We start from the raw sequence: 21,293 nt of genomic DNA on the forward strand, positions 1-21,293 counted from the left end.
TACCTCAGGAATTCAAAAAAAAAAAAAAGGTAATGACTCCATGTTAGATTTACAATGCAAAGTGGTTATGACCCAGTATGGTGACCAGCAGGTTTGATGTCCATTGCCCCCTATTTAGCAGTCTTCAAAGGGTTTGTCTACACGACACTGTCAAGTTCAATGTAAAAAGTACTACAATTTGGCTTGGATAGTTTGGTGAGCATATTCATTTTCACTGGAGACTCTGGAGAGGAGTGTGCTCCAGTGGACTGGTCTTTTTCTTGTCCTCCTAAGTGTGGACCCCCCTTTCTTCGCCTCTCTCCCTCTCCCAGTTCTTCATTCCAGTCCCAGCTGCTCTTCTAGTACTAGCCATGAAAGGACACCTTCATGTGATACTCTGACCCCCATCCAAAGCTACTACAACATGCTGTGCAGCAGAGCCGCTTGGCTTGGTTTAATCAGTCCCATTTGCCATCCCTGCCTCGGGGTTCTCACCCTTACTCTATCTTCTCCATTGTGCTACCACAAAGGAAATGGCAAGAGAGAAGCAATGTGGCTGAAAAATATCTAATTCTGATCAGTTCCCCAAATCTGTCCCCCGCTGAGGTCCTCAAACAGGGCGCTGGAACAGCGGAGGGGACCACACAGTGACATGGGTGAGCCACAGGCTGTGTAAGCCCACCTCGCTACCCGAAGAAATCCGACCAAACTCTAACCTCGTCTATGGCCTTCAGTCCAGCAAGATCAGAAGAATTACAGTCAAAGATGCTTGAAGACTTTCAGGTCTTGACTCCAAGCACCCTGCCGGTCTGAAGCCTTCTTTTTCCCCCCCAAACACTGGCAAAGGACAGGAGGAAGAGGGTTTCTCTGAGCTGACTGGTTGAATTTTGTCTGTCTTTGCGGACAAACATTTAACACAGGTGTATCTCCACTTGAGTGATGAGAATAGAGAGGGGCCTGTAAAATCTTCCCATCTTCAGGACATCATGTAGGACACTTGTCACACGAAATACGCTTGAAAGGACAAGAATATTATCTATTTACCTGCCAGTTGCCTTCTGTATAGCACTGTCAAACTAACCTCACACTGATGGATAATTAAGTATGGTCTGATCCTGCAGCCTGTTCACTGTGAACAGATTCCTTCTTCTCAAACAGGAAAAAAGCTGTAACTTTTTCTATCCTTACTCTCAAATTTTGAAAATCAGAGATTTAATCTTTCCTGAAGCTTTCAAATCTGCTGTTCACACCCTGCTGGAACAAAAGAGATTTTATTTTTTAAAATTTAGGGCTATCTAGTCCTTCAATCCTCTTATTATTTGAATTTAAGAGTTTTCTCTTTCTGTTACCAAAGCCACCACTCAGTTACCTTAAAATACTTCACATTTCACCTCAGGAGAACTTTCTGAAAGTACAGTTTCCTTAGAAACAGCTATGTGATCCGCATAATGTTTTCTGGGACAAACACATTAAACTTCACATAAGTGACAAAATTAAAATAAAGGAAACATAAAATGAAAATGGTACAATGAAAGAGTGGGAGGAGTGATACTGGTTTCTCTGTGTGCCACAGAGAACTTATGACACTTCTCTTCAGTTATCCAGCCACAAAACAAAACTTCAAGAAAAAATAAGAGTATGTAAGACAACGTGTAAAAATCAGAAATGCTTTTCTTTTTTTCTTTTTTCTTTTTCTTTTTTAAAAAAAGCTTTTGGTTTTAATTACTTTATCAAGTCCAACTTATGAACAAGGACAAAATGTGGTCCACTGCTAGTATGATAATATTTATCTAGGATCAGCAATTTTACATGAAAGGTAATGCCATCCCATCCAGAATTAATAAAGATATAAAATGAAATCCTAGCAATCTAAAAAAATCCCACAAGACTTTCATCATATTTTTAAAATTTGGATTATTAAAAATTGCTATTTTTGATAAGTTTTCCCTTTTCAGATAATTTATTTTTAAAAATGACCAGCAAACCACTAAACTACAAACTAATCATTTGATGTACTAAGTACATATTTGCAATGAATATGGAAACAATGGAGGATAATCTTTGCCCTGAGAACCTCTAAGCCTAATATGAGTGAAATACTTTTTCTTGTTTTAAGCAAAATATACTGAAGGATCTGTCTGTCTACCATTTGGACAAAGCTATTACATTTTGTCATTACAGCAGTGTAAATGGAGCAGGAGCTCTGGTGGCAATATACTCACCATCATACTCTGGGAAATAATCAACTAGATGGGAGTACATAATTTTCTCCTCTAAGAGATCTTTTTTATTCAAGAACAGAATGACTGAAGAATTCTGAAACCATGGATATGTGATAATTGTCCTAAAGAGTGCTTTGCTTTCTTCCATTCGATTCTGGAATAAAAAAATAAAAGAGAGAAGAATTTATGTGGTGAAAATTAGGAAATTATTATGAAAACAATTTTACAATAAATTTTGAATTCAATCCATACAATTCCACTATATTTCATAAACAGAACCATTTCATCTTTGCAACCTTCTTACTGAAACATTAAGTTTAACTGACTCAATTACTATTCATAAGTAGGCAATTAATTAAATATGCAGGCAGTTTTCCTTTGGCAAACCAAACTACTCAAGCGTAAGTATTCTTTAAAACACAGGTCATGAATATGAAAGCTGTAACAGGTACTGTTGTAAAATCCAAATACGCACAGTTATGACCAGCCAACAAACTTGTGGGTATTGAAATGCATGCAGTTCAAGGCAGGGACAAATCTACCACAACAAGATATAATACCCAAGTCAAGTTTTAAGAACTTTATTTGTTTTATATGCCTTTTGCAAACTTTACCAGCAAATAATCCTTAACTCTTCGAAAGAGATCAGCTTTAAAATAGTTACAGATAGATTTCGCATTTACCCATTGATAACCTGAGACTATTTCCCCAATGTGAAAGGCTTATGACAAAAAAAACCCACAGAAATGGTAAATTTGTTTCTAATCCTGTTAGGCTAGCCTTTACTTCAGCTGATTAACTGCTCCTGAAAAGCAATTTGCGTTACAGCCGAAATAGATGCGAAACCTATCTACAGTTACTTTTGTACGCGCTTTCTGATACTGCAAAATTACGTTGTGCTTCAATGCAATTCTGAAGAACTGTCAGGTTGATGTAATTTAGAACATATTGGGTTCAGCACCGGGAATGAAGTCTACTTATTTCTTTATTAGGAAAACTAAGGCAGGCTGATAACTACCTACAAAACGTTTTAGAAGCTGCCCCCTGAAAAAACAGTTTCATCACACAGCAGGGCTCCAGAGAACAACAGTAAGAAGGTGAATCCTGCAGATTCTGCTGTCGCCAAGCCATGCAACAGTCTGTCAGAAAATTCAGACAATTTTGCATTAATTTGCATTTTAAAGTGACTTTCATAAGCATGGAGAATAGGAACTCTAAAAGAAACCTAAAAATTCAATTTTGAAGAAGTTGATGGTTTAGCTATCTTGTATCACCACAACATCTTCAAGGAGTTTAGCAATCTTTACAGCCTGCTGGAGTGGTGCTTGAGAATACATAGCTGAACTTATGGATGGAGAAACTAAGGTAGAGCAGTAAAACCCTTGCTTTCTTGCAATCAGGTCTTGTGATTCACTTTGATTTCAATGGTGCAAGGATTTAATTCAGAAAATACAAAAATCAGCAGAGCTGAGCCTAAAACCTAAGTCCCTTGATCAAACACTAAAGCATAATCAGACTATGTTTCCTCTCAATGTTCTGTATGGACGTCTTGACTATACAGGACCCTATACAAAGGGTACATAGCCATGGCAATAGAAACTACATAGCAATAATTTTCACTTTGATGGCTTGACAAAAAAGATAGGGAAGGCACTGTAAACTTGCAAGCCACTGTTTCAATTCTAAGTCTCTAACTGAACTCACTAACACTCAGTATCTTCTAATCTGACATTCATAGAAGGTGAAAGAGCATCGCCAGTGGATTAGCAGTGTGTTCTTCTTTCATAGCAAACTTATGCGCTACTGAAAACTTCTCAATAAGAAAACTGCACAGAAAACAAAGATAGAAATTACTTATGTAAAGGTTACCTGCTTTCTGCAAAAACTCTTCAAAAGTGCTGCAACATTTTCATCTATAATGCTGATACTTCTTTCATATTCATAACACAGAATTGTATACACAAAAAAAAATGTATCAGTTTGAATAAATCTGTGACCCTTGTTTCAGGAAAGCTCCAGAAAAATGGTTTTGCAAAGACGGTTATTAGACACAGAATGCATTTTCATTTTCTGTTTGAAATGGATGCCAAACAAGACGAAGCAGAAAAGGCACGCTAACTAAATCCATGTTGATATCGTGCCGAAAGCAATTTTTAGCATCTTATCAACTACAACATTACCTCTGTAACTGCTGCAAAAAATAAAAATCCCAGGAGACATATACAATAAAAAACAAAATACTGTGTGTCTTCAATGTAAAAAGAGCATTGTATATCAATTACGAATTCTACATAATATGAATTCCCATTGTATACCACATAATCACTTTTTTCCTTTACAGGTTTATAAACGTCTTTAAAGGCCTTTTGGACTTGACTTCAGGCATCTGCTCTAAACCTCTCCTGGATGGGATATCTACCAAATATACCACAAACAGAGAGAGATGAAGCAGGTTTCCATGATTTCAAGAAAAGTTAAGTCAAGACTACTCTGAGATCCCATGAAAGAAGACTTGCTACTAAGAAGGTGGTCTAGAAGATGTTCTTCTGAAAAATTAGTATATTATAGGAAATAGTTATTGCCTTGAGAAATCACTTAAAGAAATGGTTAACATGTGTAGCCTAACACAGCTGAAAGAAAGGCTAGACTGCTTTAGAAAAATACATAGTTCAGGATGTCAGTCAATAAAACCCTATCAGATTATCCCAGCTTCCTTCTCTTCATTGTGTTCAGTAGTTTAGTCGTAAGTTTCACTTCATACAGAAGTCACTTGCCTTCAGAAGTCATCCAGTTAATTGTACGGTACTTCCAGAGAGAGCCAGGCTAAGTCTGAATCCCTCCCCTGATTCTGGGAGAACGGGCCTTAAAGAGGCAGCAGCAATGGACACTCGCCCTTGCAAATTTTGTGTTCAGTTATCCAGTCATAAACAAAATTAACACAAAACCAGAGGGCTGTGAGAAATGGTAAAAAAGCACAGTACATTGCCAGAGTCCTCTGAAGGCGAATTATTTCCTAAGGTTCAGAGGATCTTGCTCTATACAGTGGTACCAGCTGAGGCTACTGGGAAGGGAGACAGCAAAGTCTTGCAGACTGACTGGGTCGCTCCAAGGAAAGGTAACTACCTCAGTACAGGGGTTATCTCAGGGTGCACATTACTACGGCGCAGCCTACAGCGTCTTGGGCTGCAGAACGAAGGAAGCAGTCATGACTAAGACATCAGAAAGGCTGCAGAAACACTTTCTAAGGAATCTGGCAAAGGGTGATAAGCTGTCCAAACCAGCTAAGAAAAAGGTCACTCTCCTTAAGATCCATAACTGAGAGGCCAATGAATTTCCTTAATCCTTCTCAAGGAAATGGCCACACAATGCTGCTGTCTGCACTTACACCAGAGGGAAGACTTCAGATGTCACCAGTTATCCTCTCTGACTACTGGCCACATTGCAATGATCTGCAGATAACTCTGCCCTCTCAAAAGACATTTGCAGTAAGATGATAGAGCAAGAATGTCAAGAGGAGCGCTCCGTTGCTTCCACGGATTCAATGCAGATTTCATATCATTCATATATTTGAGTGTCTTGCAGAGCCTTGTAAAGGTATTAACTTAAAAGGTTCACATTCCCTTTCAGTTCATTGCATGTTTTCTCCAATGGTATCCGCTGGTCTAATAAAAGACATCACCTCCTCCTACAGACCTTGCTTGCTTTTGTGTTTGCGTATTGCACGCAGGAACCCTCTGAAAGAAAAGTGCTAGGTATATATGACAGTATCATAAATTACCGGGCTGTTACTGCAGTGATATGTTACAGTAGCACCATAGTTTTGACCAAAGAAATCTAAAATGGAATGTTATCTCTGTTCCTTACTTTGTTGTTCCCTTCTTTTACAGCTTTATAACACACAGATCTAACAATAATATCATAGCTGAAAAGTTTCAGAAGACTTGTGGTAAGTCAGAGGAGGGGAAAGAACCTAGTGAATACATGTCCTAACTTCACAGTCAGTTGTTTTTTTTAAAAACCATTTAAAAACATTTTTGTTGCCTGCTTTTTTGCAGGCCACAAATTGCACTTACAGTATGGACAGTACTACCTCTAACTATTAAGTGTGAGAAAATAAAGTTCCTAACGTGATTTAAAGAGAAGGCAAGTATGCTCTGCGTATTGACCATACTTGTATATCTTCTGCTGGTGTTCAGTATTAACAATAATAAAACCTACACAGGGCCCAAATCTTCCATTCCTTTCCTGAAATCCCCACCCTCAGATGGGTGGGTCTTTGCAAAACAGCCTCTCAGGAAGTGAATAAAATGTTTATCAGCTGCCTGAATTAAGGGAGATCTCACTGGCTTTTTCTCTTTCCTTGTCTTTATCAAGAAGGTAGACAGGAGCTCCTTAAATACATATTAAACTCTCAATAGTTTTCAAAAACTGTCCCAGAAGCCACCACTGAAAACCTGAAATTAAAATGTATCATTATGTAACACTGTTGGCCTCTGGCTTCTACAGAAAGGCACACATACTAGAATAAAACTGCTTTCTGTAGTTTGTGTTTGACAGAGGAGAGACAAAGTTTAACAAAAAGTAAAGGCATAACAAAACCAGCATGGAGATGAAATGTTATAGCTTAAATACTAATAGAAAGTGATGTACTGTCTAAGAAAATATTGCCACTTGAATTTTTGAGTTTAAGTACTCTTTTTGTTAAACTTGTCACTAAACAACCCAGCATGTGAGTTGAAGAATGAAGGGCAAGTGCAGTAAATTTATTTGGGGGTAGCTGATAACTATCCAACTTAAGCCCCAAAGAGAAATATTAGCAGAAGAATTAATGTCTTACAAACTGTTATTAGTATGTAAAGAATTTGGATTCAGCAAAGTACTTAAGCACAGTTCTAATTATAAATGTGCATGTACGTCGACAGAATGACTCCTTTGCTTACCGTCAGGCATAGGTCAAGAAAGAAATCTTTCTGTACGCTGCTCTATTAGAAATGGAGTAGGAAAACATCACTATACGCTCTTCTGTCTCTGTGTAGCTCTTCCCAAGAGGGAACCTTCTATACTCTTTGTACTAAGACACTGTGACACTTCACTTCAGAGAAGAATTCTCCCTTTATTTCACCAGAATTTACTCCTTATAAAATTAGAAATAGAAATCTATGTTTATTTCCAGTAGTAGACTTTTTATACAATAACACTGCTCCTGCACCTAGTACACATTTAGTTTGGGTCTATCAGTGATAAAAACACTGCAGTTAGATGAGAGCAGTTACTATTATAACTCAGGGTGAAGACACAGAGCACGACTGTATGTGCAGAGCAGCAGGGATGCTGCTTCATTGCTGAGACTGTTAGGCACCATATGATACGAACAAGTAACAACCATATATTTAACCTCTTTAAAAGTAAACAGTTCTCTAAGTGACCATCACATACCTTCCACTGAAGCACTACTGAAACGACAGCAGGGTATTATCACAGAAACGCTGGCTGGAACGGACTCACCTCATGCAGCCTTTCGCTGTTGGCCATGCAGGATGAGGTCAGTCATGGCTTTGTCTAGACAAGTCTAGACAGCTTCTATGGATGGAGATTTCCCCACCTCTCTGGGTTTCCTCCCCAGGACTAACCTAACCTCCAAGGGGAAGCCGTTTCCTGATGTCCAGCCTGAACCTCCCAAGCCACAGCTTGTGGCCTCTGATCTTTGCTGTGTTGTTTACCTAGCAGAATGTGTCTTCGTGGCACATTTGCAACTGCTCTTCAAGTTGGCAAGTATCAGCCTCCTCTTCGCCAGACTAAACAAGCTCCGGTCCCTCTCCCCCTCTTTGCAGGACATGTGCTCTTGGCCCCTGAGCAGAGTAGGGTCAGCTGTTCTGAACTCTCCTGCCCTTTGTGATTTTCCCAACAATTTATACTACTGTCAAATTGCATTTCTAAACTCTTTCCCATTATTTCAGAAGTGAATGGAAGAGTGCTGTGTTAAGGACAGTGGAAAGACATTTTAATGGTTGGTCACTCAGATGCGTACTCTATAGACGTTTTACAGTAATTGAAAGATGGCCCAGAGATTTTTCTTTGGCAGATTGTACCTGCTTCAGCAGGTAAAGTAATGTAAGTCCTGAGATTTATCTTGAACAGACTAAAAGCTTTAAGCCGGCTTCACTATTTCCTTTCAAAGAAATTCAAGGATTACTCCAAAAATAGGCAATAATTCTTTTTTTTTTTTTTTTGACTAATCAATCTCTTATTTGCTTGCTCAAGTTTTTCATCCCTCTATTAGTCAACGTCTAGGAGCAAATCAGCTTTTATGGATGTCATGATGGATAAAACTAATTTTTTTCCAGACTGTGCTTACTATTATTTAAGATTTCTCGAGCTTCTTATTTTCCATTGCTAATGATAGCTTGTAACATTGCATACCTAACATTTTCCTTCTTAAACATATATGCATCAGCTTAATTAAAGAATGTTTGACAACACAAAGTTATTGAATTATTTTCTGAAAAATGATTCTCATTAACAGGGCAAACTTTTTCTTAAGTATGGAACAGTTTTATGCTACAGTATTTTTTTTGCAGTTAACAGCTTTATTTTACAAGATTTTATGAAACTTGTAAAATGCAGTCCACTTCTGCTAAAGAAAATTTTGTGTTTTGTTTTTGGAAAGGGAGCAATTAGAAGCAACATTCCCATTTTATTTTGGAATATATGTGAAGTACTGTCTTTGCTCACAGATCTACTAGTTAAGTATGGGGGAATGACCCAATGTGTCTGTGACATGCCCAATTACTATCTTCTTTCTGAATGCAGCATCATATTCCCTAGTCTCTATACTATTCTCTATACTATTCTCAGTATTTTAAGTCTCCCAAGTGTTAAAAAGCTGCCATCATGAACCAGCCCAACATTAGCTTGATTCAAAAGATCTGGAAATGCTTTTGAGATTCTCAATTATCCATAAATCAAAACCCTCTCATGTCAGAAGAAAAACTGGCGGAGACTGTCACAGTATGCATGAGTATATGTCATGGGTCCAGTTCTCATTTAGATAAATATCAATTTATATCCGTGAAAGAGTAGAAAACACGCTTATGCTTTACAAGTTTCTACTTGAACAGTGTAAAGAAGTCTCTAGCGTAAGTGCAAATCATGTCTATAATTTTCAGCATTGGACAGGAGGTTACAAAAAGAGCTGTAAAATATTTCATAAGAAAAGCTTTATGAATCACAGAAGGAACTCTAGAACTGTTTTTATGAAAACTTGTATTAAAAAGGAATTCAAATTAAATTCAAACCAGCTGTTCTTGGCACATTATGCCCTATAATTCATGCATGGTTCAATCACTTAAATCTCTACTAAGCCAGCAATACTAAAGTTTGTATTCATAGCCACTAGATATGTTTCTATTGCAACTCTGAAAAATACAGATACTTTAACTTAAAGTTTAAGTCTTTAATTTTCTAAACTACTAAGGGAAACATGAGGCCACTAACACATTAACTGAACTAGGTTTTGTCAGTTTTATATAGCTAAAGAATCATGAACTAGTTCTGGAAATAGAGATGGGAACGAACATGAGGCAAGGCCAGCATTGCAGATCGGACCTCATGTGAGATGCAAAGGGAGGGAAGCCTTGCCAAGCCAAGCAAGACAGGGTGGCTCTTTCAGGAGAGGGCAGAAGCAGTGGGGAGCAGTATTTAATAGCTAGTTCAAGCACTAGGTCTGATTTTACCACCGAGTCCTACCTCACCAACTGCCTACGGCAAAATCCTGTCTCAGCGGCAATGGAAAAGGCTTGCAGAAAGAAACTTGTGCATAACTAATGCATAGCACCGTGCAGATGGAGCTGGCTCAAGGCTTCTCAGTGCCTGGCAGCCGTTCCCCGCAGCAGTGCCAACCTCCGCGGCAGCCCCTCTAACGGCAGCAGCCGCAGCTCGCTGTGATCTCCCTGGCTTTCCAGGCGCCTGCCCTAAGGACAACCAGCAGCAGGACCAATGGTTTTGCCATTGCCCAAGACCTGCTGCCTAGGCAGCTTCCCTGCTCTGCTTACGTCTGCAGGCAGTCCCGCGTGCACGCGGCCATGGTACCGTCGCCAGCAGGTACTCCACTCCTCCCGCTGCCGGCGGGAGGGAAGGCTTCTTCCACCCTGCTCCGCATGACCTGACGCAGCCACCGGTCCATTCACATACCCCTTCGTGTAACATCGACAAAACAAAATACAGCGGGCACGCTCCACGCGTGAACTGAAATTTGTTAGCTATAGACAGATCGTATAATCTTGGGCAATCTTATTCCAGTGTCTTACCAAACATTAAGAAAAAAGGTTCTACTTATTCATAAATGATGACAGTACCCAGTTTCATGACTTGAAGCATATGTTTCATGAAACATATCAGCACAAATAAAGCAAAATCTCATTCTACCCATGTACCTTCTACTAGATGAAACACTTCATGCTGATAAATTTTTGTACGACAGTTAAACTTATCGACACAAATATAATCAGCTGAACAAACTGTTCTCTCACATCTTCAGCCAAATCCAAACTCTTACTCTGCCTCATTTTTTAAAAGACAAGAAAAGAGTTTACTTGCTTCCACATACTTTTTTAATCCTGTATTTTCAGTCTCATGTTAAGATGACTGATTTCTATTTTGGATGTATATGTTAAAATTCTCTCTGCTGTTTCTTGTTCTGGAAAAATCTGCATTACTTCTGCAATTACAGAAATAACAGAATTGGTGTAATTTATTGTCATTTGGCTCTAACAAGTCAAATCTGAGAAATACTTGAAAAGGACTAAAAGAAGCATTTCAAAGCAACATCTGCTGGTACCCACTGAAGGGAAAAAGAAGCATTTCCCAGTGTTTCAAGAGAAAAGACTGAGTACAATATTAATCTGAACCAATACAGAATCAGTGGTGGAACGTTTCACACAACTAGATGTCTTTATAACTGTCTAGAGTAGCATCTAGTGGGCACACTGTAAGTAACATATAAAACCCCCAAATGCAGTATTAATTTTTTCTCGTAAATTATTAGTAATTTAAATAATCTACGTTAATAAAACTATAATTTCAAGGATTTTGAGGGACTGAATTTCATTGAAATGTGGAGGGAGAATGCAGTGAGATTAACAGAGATGTATTCTTTTAGTAATGAACGGGCATTGCATATATATCTATGTTTATTCTGATAACAGACAAATATATGTGAATAAGAGTGAGAAGGCATTCAAACAGAGATGATAACTGCAGACGAAGAGGAACTGACACAAGAGAGCTTCAAAAAAGGCCCTCAAAGATCACAGAGTAGGGGGTTAATATTTCAGATGTTATTTAGTATCACAGCCCAGCATTATTTTAAGCTGACAAAAACAAACAAACAAAAAAAATCCAGTATCAAAACTAAAAGAGCTTTAAATTTTCTGTAACTAGCCATCTGAGAGAGAACTGTAATGGTCATACAAATATTGTGATGAGTAACTCAGATCAGTAAGAGACTACTTCAAACACATACAGAGCTCAGGAAAGATTCCTTTATTCTCTTCACTTATCTTGAATCTTTCTGCAGACCAGCCTGATAAAAAGAACTGCTGGCAGAAAACTCAAAAGACTTCTCTGCAGCCAAGAACTGTATTTTGTATCTTGGAGAAGAACTCTAACCTCTTCGACAATTTAAAGTTGCAATATTTAACTTGAAAATATATTGCAATTTTATGTACCCATCAGGGGAGACACAGACAGATCAAATGACAGCTGAAATCCACTGAAATCAGTAATTTTCCACAACCATCAAAGCACAAAAATACTGTCCAAAATGTACGGTCCAAACATTGCTGTCCAAGTATTTTTTTAAATAAAATACGGTTGTTAAATTAATTTTCGATGAAATATCATGCATGCTGGAAAAATGAGTTTTTCATAAATATCCACTTTTTTTTTTTTTTAAGAAAATCAGGCAAAAATCCTTTAAAATAAAATTATCATTGAAAAAGGCTATTTTCTGGTCAGTTTTGACACTCGTTACTGAAAAAAAAATAGTGGCTTCTTCCCCAGCAGTCACTGCCAATGGTAATATTTACCAGGAACATTTCTAGCAGCCTCGGCAAATGGTCCAAGCTCATTCAACCTCCCACTTCTATTACGAACCACCCATTTTAACACAGAGGAACAGGCTCTGGCTCTTATGCAAATGCTTCTCAATACTGATAGTTTACATTCAAAAGGTTTTTTCATGCACACACCAAACAGAAAATACATATGCATGTGTGTGAACATGTATAAAGAGATATAATACATACAGCAAATGGTTTAGGCACAGAAGATAAATGTGCTATTCTTCTTTAGTTTCCAAATAAACAATGAATTCTGGAGATTTTATTTCCCATGGATATAATATTGTTAAATACTTATGAAGACCGTTTGAGGATTTTAATTCTATCTAGGAGCTCATATTATCCCTCTGCCCTCTGCTCAATTGTTCTGGGCTGCTGAACGCTGATGAAAACAACAGACGACTAAAGGCTTATTACATGTTTTTGCACAATGCACAAAAAAAAGAGAGGTACTCTGATCTCAGCATTGTTTTCTTTCAGCCCTCATCATAAGCCATGTAGGCCTAGCCTGTGAATAAGGAACACAAAGTGCTGGAAGAAAAGTGGAAACATGCCCAGATGTTAACAACAAGATAGTTCTGATGTAAAAATGAAATACGTTCTTCAGATAATTGCCCCCATGAAGAATGAAGTACTCCAAAAACTTAAAAGTGGCCTCATGCCATTTCATAATTTTAGCCTACATCAAAAGCAAGCGCGACTGGAACATTGTACCAATTTCTCATGCGTTAACAGAACACACTGATGAACATTACAGAAGTTCCATCTAGGCTCTGGGTATTTATCTATTTTACAGATGTACTCTGACCAGATTCAAAACATGAGCTTGTAAGCCTGCGTCTGCTTACCAGTCTACAAACACAAATGAATACACACTAAAAACACCTATGCTGAGTTTTAGGTTTTCATGTAACTTTAATATATTAGACTTCAACGTGAATATTTATTTTAGCAATCCAAGCAACAACAATCTACTCTACCTAGGGCAATCTAAGGATAATAAAATTTCCCATCAATTAAAAAAAATGATGTCTTTGCATAGCGCCTCTATTAAAGCACTGCAGAAAACCTCTGGTAAAGTTCCTTCAGCTTCAACTTGTAGTTACAGCTGAGGTACGGAATCCCTAATCTTCTCAGTACCCTGTTCTGCAATCATACAGGTGTTATTTATGATAAAATAGCAAAACGGTTCTTCATTGTAAATTAATACTCTGAAGGTAGCAACATTATATCAAATATGCACTATCTGATACAGTGGAATTCTTCAGGGTTTTAAAGCAACTATGGTAAAACTTTGTCTCCTGACCACAAAGGCACAACCCATCCATTTCAAGGAAAGGACAAAAAGAATTCCTTTTCACTGGTCAAACTCAACTAAGATTTTTCTATCTCGAATCACAGAAGAATCTGTTTTGGAAAGGACCTGTGGAGGTCACCTGTTCAACTCCTTGCACCCAGCAAGACTTACTTTGTCAGTGGATGAGGTTGCTCAGAGCTTTGTCCAGTCAAGCTTTGACCACCTCCTAGGATGGAGGTCCTACAACCTCTCTGGGGCAAACTGTTCTACTTACTCATCTGTGGTCATCATCTTTCAGCTCTAGTGATCTATGAAAACTGAGCTAAATACAGTTCTACTGAGGCCCACTGTATTTACAGATAAAGTAACTCATTACACAGTTTTAATGAATCCCTAGTAGTAATGTGTTGGATGGAGAATTTTTAAAAACAACTTTTCCCAAGTTATTTAAGCTCTACACTGTTTCTGAAAGGGACTCACCAGTCACATGGCCCTTCTTCCTTCCATCTTTCTTCTCCCAGTTCTCTGAATACCCACTTGTGTTCCTGTAAGGTCTGTACAGTGGTTTTTGGAAACGTTGCTTCAGTCACTTCCAGACCTACTTGTTCTGTTCATATCCACACTAAAAATGCTACTGGAAGGATTCAGCTACGGCTACTGTTCAGCTCTTGCTTAATAAAGCCACTACTCTACATTTCAGAAATCCAGCAGACTCAATAGGGGACTACAGATACACTTGACACACACATTCCTAAATAACAGTCACTGCTTTAAAAGTTTATCATCCAAGGATAAAGCTAGAAGACAACCAGGCTACTGAAAGAAGAAAGAGAGAGCATCAAGTTATAGCAAGAGAATTAGGAGCAGCGCAAGAAGCAGTCATCATTGCAGGACTCTGGCTGCTTCACCACAGCAGGGAATTCAGCAGAAGGAAGATTACACAGTAACGATGAAGCAGATCTGGAAAGTTTCTGGGGAACTCTTTCTGCTTGGAAGGAGGAGAAAGGTAATAAATGAATGCAAAAGTGTTTCTTGGAATATCTTACAAACGATTGATCAAGACTGGCAGAAAAAAAAAATCAATTTGGTTATCCTATCAGGTTAGATGATAAAGGTCCTTAAAAGCCAACAAGTAATTTGGTTCCACATGGCAAGGAAACAAAAGCCAATGGAAAGATGCATACATGGTAAAAGCAAAAAGCTTTTGTGGCAGCATTTTTGTGGATATACACTGAGCAATATGGCATTTGTCAAGACCACAGAAAAGATGACAAGAGCTTAGATAGTGGTTTCACATGTGTGAGAGGAGGAAAGCCAGACATACAGGAAGTCAAGGCGAGATTAGACATGGCTTGAAGGCATGCGTCTAGAATTTCTTGAGCTAAGTAATCAATTTTGCTGTGATTTTAAAAATTCAAAGCCTCAAGCCATTCCAGCTTGCTTCATATATTGCAATACTTTTCAACAAGAATTGTAATCTAGGATCAAACCTGTAAAAACATGAATTAGGTAGTACTTTCTAAATCTTTAATGCAAATTTGATGACAACTCTAATGACTAAAGAAAAGAGAAAGAAATATTGGTTTAAGAGAAATTCAATTACACATTATTATTTTAAAACACTAACAAATTTTAGCTGCAGCTAAATGGAATAATTTATTGACACAGTATGAGCTTTAGAAGCCAAACAAAAGCTTAAAAAAAAGCTGTCTTTATTTGAAAAGAACCTTTTCCTTTCCTAATTAATAAGAACCAATAACGTAAGCAACTCTCTTAGAAGGGTTACAAATTACCTGTCTGGATAGGGCATATAAATGAATTAGACCTTAAAAGTAAAGATGGTTGCTTTGTTACTCAAGATCAGTGAAAAACCAGCAAGTAAACTTCTTGTGAAATACAGGCTTTTAAGATTATATGCATGTTAATATTTTAAGCTGTCTGTAGTAACAGAGAGACATTTCAATGATTCCTTTATACTTGGTTCCATTTATCAATGAAAATATACTGCTTAACAAGTAAAATAATGGAGAAAATGTTGTTTTCCTAAGACACAGAGATGGATATTTGATATAAAATATATGTATATATATAGGATAAATATTTAATATTTATATAATTGAGTATTCATGAAATTCCTCACTCAAAAGTCAAAGTGGAAAGAATATTAGAGTTCTAAACATTCATCTCCAATCCTGTTACAAACTTATATTTTACAATTATATATATATTTTTATATGTGTGTGTGTGTGTGTGTGTATTTATAAAAATAAAACCAAAATGTATTAACTCTGGTCAAAATGATTTAAATTGTCATTTCTTCCCCATTTTATTTTGTGCAACAGATTTTCAGATCAATCCTATTGCTTTACCTCTAAAAGTCACCTTTCATCAGTGACTATTCTAAGCTGTCCAACACCTCTGTAACCTTTCAGTCCCTGATGATATCTCAGAATATAAAATTTTTGTCTCTGATAGCCTAGAAAATTTCAAAATTTCATTTAGCCTATTATAATTTTAACAATGTTTAATTCATTGATCTAGCTGAACTGAGGAAACTGTGGCCTAAGTATCTCTTTTCTGTTTTCCTCGGGGAATAGAGAAAAAGAAAGTGCCCTCAGTACAAAAAGCCCACGCTTACACAGACTAGCACAAACCTATGCAAACTTTGTGACGTCATATAATTCAAACTATCGGCATGTTAATCTGGAATAAAAGTATGTCCAAACCTCAGTAAAAACCATCCTTTGTTTTGCCATTCCTACTAGTACTAGTTACTTAACAAGTTCTGTAAAGGTAATGAAAATCTCCTTTCTAGGAACCCAGATTTTAAAACTGTACTATACTGTCTCAAGTCCTCCCGTAATTGCAAGTGATTACTGACTTTCCTGGAAAACTGGAAGTAATTTCCGTATTTACTGCCCTGATACCATGAGATTTATCTGTTAGGAAAGCTCTCTGTGATCCATGCTTGAATGTGCCTGTCCTGGAATATGCACTAATATATCTTTCCTAGGAAAAGTCCTTTATTTAGAAAGAGAAGTTGATTTTAAAAAATTGCAAAGTTCTAAATTCTGCTCTGATGAAATTGCAAGTTTCTCCAGATCTGTGGGTATAACTCGGCAAAAATCTGACCTATAGAACATAAGATATCATAAACTAAATTATCAGAGAGCTTATGACTTCATTTTTGCTCTCACCACTAACCCTGTCAGACTTTTCTGGAAAAGGGAAAAGGTCAAACACAGCTGTTAATTTAACTTATAACATGTTCCCCTTTGTCACGTCATATCAGACTGAGAGAAGATTACTTAATTTACAGTACTAATAATGTAATTAGTATATTATGTCCTCTGGATGAAATTTTGTCCTCATTTCCAAGTATGAATCTAGATAAACTTACTGTTTTATTAAGGACAGAATCTGGAACAGTAAGTATCCCTTCTTTTATTTGCATTTAAGGAGAGAAAGGCATTTCAAATCTGTACACAAGCTGAAATTTTTGAAAGAGATTTTAAAATACATTATTCTCAGCAATTTTTCTCTTTATGCACCAAAATCAGATGCTCAGCTATGTAGAAACTAGACACATAGCTGAGCGAGATGACGTGGTTTCTGAGTGCTGATTATTAGAGGAGTCATAATTCTAATAAGAGTTAGGCAGCCATGCATGCTTTTCCTCAGGTTGGAAACCTCCAGTTCTTCAATTACAGCTCTTTGTCACTGAGGTCCAGTTTCATGAACATATCAGTTCAGTGTCATTCTACGCTGGGCAGTCTGAACACTCGCCTCATTCTCCACGCATGACATCCATTTACAGAGTAGTTACGATACATTTGCCCAAACTTTGGAGACTTTTAACACCTCCAAGAGTATGAAGTCAGAAATGGTGCCCAACTCACTCCCCCATGCTCAGTTAGTAAAAGCCCTTGACAGATCTGAGTGAAACCTCTCAACTCTCTGTACTCTCATTTGATTTATAATCCAAACATGTTTCTCTTGAATAAGCTGAACAAGGGAAGAAACAGATTTACAGCAGGAGGTCTACCATGCACTACGCTTTCAAAATACAAACCAGAGTTTTAAGAGCTCTAAAACAGCTTCGCAGTGATACAGGGTCATGTATATAATGATGGACGCACTGAATGGCAAACAGTATCTCTTACAGATTTATGTTCATACATGAAAATGAGACTAATGAAGCAATGCGTTAACTAAAAGGAATCACAGAGGTCATTAAGCAAGTATCATTTTCTTCACAAATACATACTACAAGGAAAAAGACTTCAGGCAATATCATGCAGAGGACTAATTAGAAAAAGAAAGTAGGCCATCTTACAAAAATCATACTGTTTAATCAGGCCATGAAAGCAATGCAAAGGGAGAAGCAAAACACTGCAAGTTGTTGAATCAGATCTCTTAATTTGAGTAAGAGGCACATGGATCAAAGGAGGATTAGATTCTATCATAGTATAATGCTGCTGCTAACTATAAGAAGAAAGCAGGACATTTACACACACTCTGTCACTTGGGTGCTGAAATTTTAATACTGTTACACAGTTGAAAGGTGATTTGAATTTTTCAGAGTGTGAAAAAATACCCCATGACCGAGGTGAGGGAAAAAAAATATTTCTAAATTTCTATATTTAAGGTGAGAAGTAACATATTTAAAACCTTTCCATACCTCTGCCACACCACTGTTAAGATAAAACACACTTTGTTTTACGTGGAATATAGAAATATATTCTTCTCTTGTGCTTTCTGGGACTGGAATGCTTAGTGATACAAGGATGGGAAAAGGATCGGAATAACTCAGTGTTTTGGTATACCAACGAAATCTAGACAGACAGGGTACAGCTTACTGAAAGCCAGAATTAAGCTGCCCAGATGGGTGCTTAGCTCCATGACAGGCTGAATCCACCCCAGAGCTAGAGGAACACAGGCCTAAGGTTGCTGGAATGTGCCACCATGGTCCTTATGTATGACTTGAAAACAAAAACTGGTTTCAATTAAAGTTATGAACATATTTCAAACTGAAAGACAAAAAGGTTCAAAAGCTTTTCACTGGTGTTAATGAGAAACATAAATAGTTTAGCAGTGAGGTGGAAGAACCATCTTCAAGGCAAAGAGGAGTTTTAGAGCTTTCGCGTCCACAAAATGTTTTGAAAGTGAAAACTTGAAAAATCAAAACAGCTTTACAAGTAAGAACTTTTCCAAGAGAGCTGAAAAAAAAGTCATGGAAAAGCGATCACAACTTTAGGCATCATTTCAGAGTGGTAGGAGAGCCCAAGACGGAAAGGAAATGTTCAGTTCATACGTTCCATGCGGTTCATGGCACGCGAACCCTTTTAGCACAAGGCGAGACAGTATACTCTGAACGAGTCAGCCAAGGATGATATTGCTCCATCTTCTGCAGAAGTAGAGATGCTCTAAGCCGTAACCTGCAAATTAAAGTTATCTGACCAATGAGCGCAAAAGTTTGGACAAGCCACCTATTTAGAACAGGACACACCTAATAGGGAAGCAGAGTGTGTTAAACTTCTCTTTCTCATAAAGACAGATCCCTCCATTTGTTTATAAAGGATGGACACAGAATGATACAGAGCTAACTTGAGAAAGTCTGGAAGTCTATTTTGGTTAGTTAGAACAGTATTTGAGAACTATCGTAACTCATTTTGCTCTATGGGATTTCCAATACATTTTGTTCTGACTTGTGTAATTAAAATGCTTGATACTTCCGTGTTGACTCTGTGGCTACAAAAGAATAATGAAAAGCAGAAAAAGACAGAACTAGACATTTCTGGCTTGGCTTTAAGTGAGCCAAGTCTGACTGAGTCCTCTTTTTATCTACACATGTCTAGTTTCCAAATTTACAAGGGATCATGTTGGGGAAGATTAGATCGCTATGACAAAATGTCAACCATTCATTTTAAGATTACCCCTCTCTGTAAATTCAGCCTTGAATTCAGTATTGTATATTATAAGGCAGTATTTTCTATTACTGTACTTTATATTGATATATATAAATTAGACTAGATTTACATCCCAAAACTTATGTATGCAGCCTGCAGTGAAAATCCACAGAACAGATTTTTCACTCAGCTTCCTACTACCAACCAAATTAAATTCAGTCATGCTTTGTTCTCTTAAAACAGAGGTTGGCATGCATTATTAATCAACTTTCACTATGAGGGATGTCCCTCATTTTAGATTCAAGCGAACCACCATCTCCCATAAAACCTGTTACTATGGCCAAGTTATAAATAATTTAACACACTAACATAGATGCAAAATCGTGAAAGTAAGGTTTCTGTTTAATCTCCTTAACTACAAAATGACTAATTCAAGTATTTTTGTTCACATCTACCACAATACAAAAAAGTTCACAAAGACCAAAAGGCTGGTTATACCACATATTTCAGTCTGAAATTCATCTCCAGAAGAGTACAAATGTTCTCTTGACCCCCTAAAGTAGGATATATGTTATGCCATGAGCTTTTTGCACAGCTCTATTTTTTTTTTCTGTCATTCATGTTCTACTCTGTGCTCTATACTTGGGCTCCAATTAAAAACACAGCACTGCTGGTGTGGTTCTGTTAGATCATTACACTGGGAAAAATAATTAACATTACATCAAAGATACGTATCTTAAAAAAACAAAATAAAAACATTCTGGTACTTGCCAAGTTAAAAGAATCCAAAAATAAACAGAATGAGAAGATGTATTTACTGTATAAGCAATTGAAAATTTATTTTCTGTAACAGCCATGCTTTTTAAGGAGATGGAGAGGATTCAAATAACGTAATGAGATTTTTTTCTTTTATAGAAAGAGTATAAATCTAAAGGATTTCAGAGCTCCCAGACTTCATTAAAAAAATTAATACTGAAGAACATTGAGTATACAATCATGAGTGCCCAGGTACATGTGTTTTACCTTGCTATCTCATCCATTCTCTTTCAGCAGTGAAATCAACCTGTATACAGTTATGAAGAACATTAAAATGCTCTTTTTTCATCTGTTTTTTGTAAATGGGTGTAAAAAGGCTAGTATAAAACAGCGTTGATGAGTAACTCCTGTAAGATTAATGAATAACTGGAAGAGTCTTCAAGAAAGAAAAAAAATCTAAGAATTAGATAATCTCCTCACTCTGTAAACTGTACACCAAATAGTGGGTACTAGCATGCTTTGGCTGCCTAGTTCATACATCACCATCCATCATTTTCTTCTGTTATTCTTTGAAATAACAACACAAGCAGAATGTATAAACCAATACAAATCCTATCCCTTAAGTTGATGGAATAAAGTTAATTACTTCAGCGTTTGTTCTATTGTCTTCAAAGAACCGATGAATTTTGTTTTCATTCCCACTGCCTGCTGTGAACTGTAAGAACCTTGCAACCACTCAAAGCATCCAAGCTCTACTTTTATGACTCTGCTGCACAACACCTACTGTACAAATAGCTACAGTAAGAACATTTCCCTATAGTCAACTATATTCTATATTCCACTTTAACACAAAATAGATTGGTTCCACCAACCCTCCATGCAGAAGATCTGTTTGTGCTGTAGTTCTTGAGCATTAGCCTCTTGATCCCTGTAGTACCTCCACTACATGTAGTTCTGTATGATGCCGTAGGCACATCTGGAAAACATCCAGGACTGGACAGTCCAGTTGGCT

The 21,293-nt window shown here is 37.3% G+C and overlaps 1 protein-coding gene across 1 annotated transcript in view; it reads right to left on the minus strand.

Moving 5' to 3' along the window:
- Nucleotides 1–21,293, minus strand: part of LOC135325027 (guanine nucleotide-binding protein G(q) subunit alpha) — a 137,162-nt gene that overhangs the window by 6,891 nt on the left and 108,978 nt on the right. The window contains exon 6 of the mRNA XM_064502384.1: nt 2,202–2,355. Coding sequence (XP_064358454.1) covers nt 2,202–2,355 — 154 coding nt within the window. The remainder of the gene's footprint in view (nt 1–2,201; nt 2,356–21,293) is intronic.

The sequence above is a fragment of the Dromaius novaehollandiae genome, chromosome Z (assembly GCF_036370855.1).
Source record: "Dromaius novaehollandiae isolate bDroNov1 chromosome Z, bDroNov1.hap1, whole genome shotgun sequence".
Lineage (NCBI taxonomy): Eukaryota > Metazoa > Chordata > Aves > Casuariiformes > Dromaiidae > Dromaius > Dromaius novaehollandiae.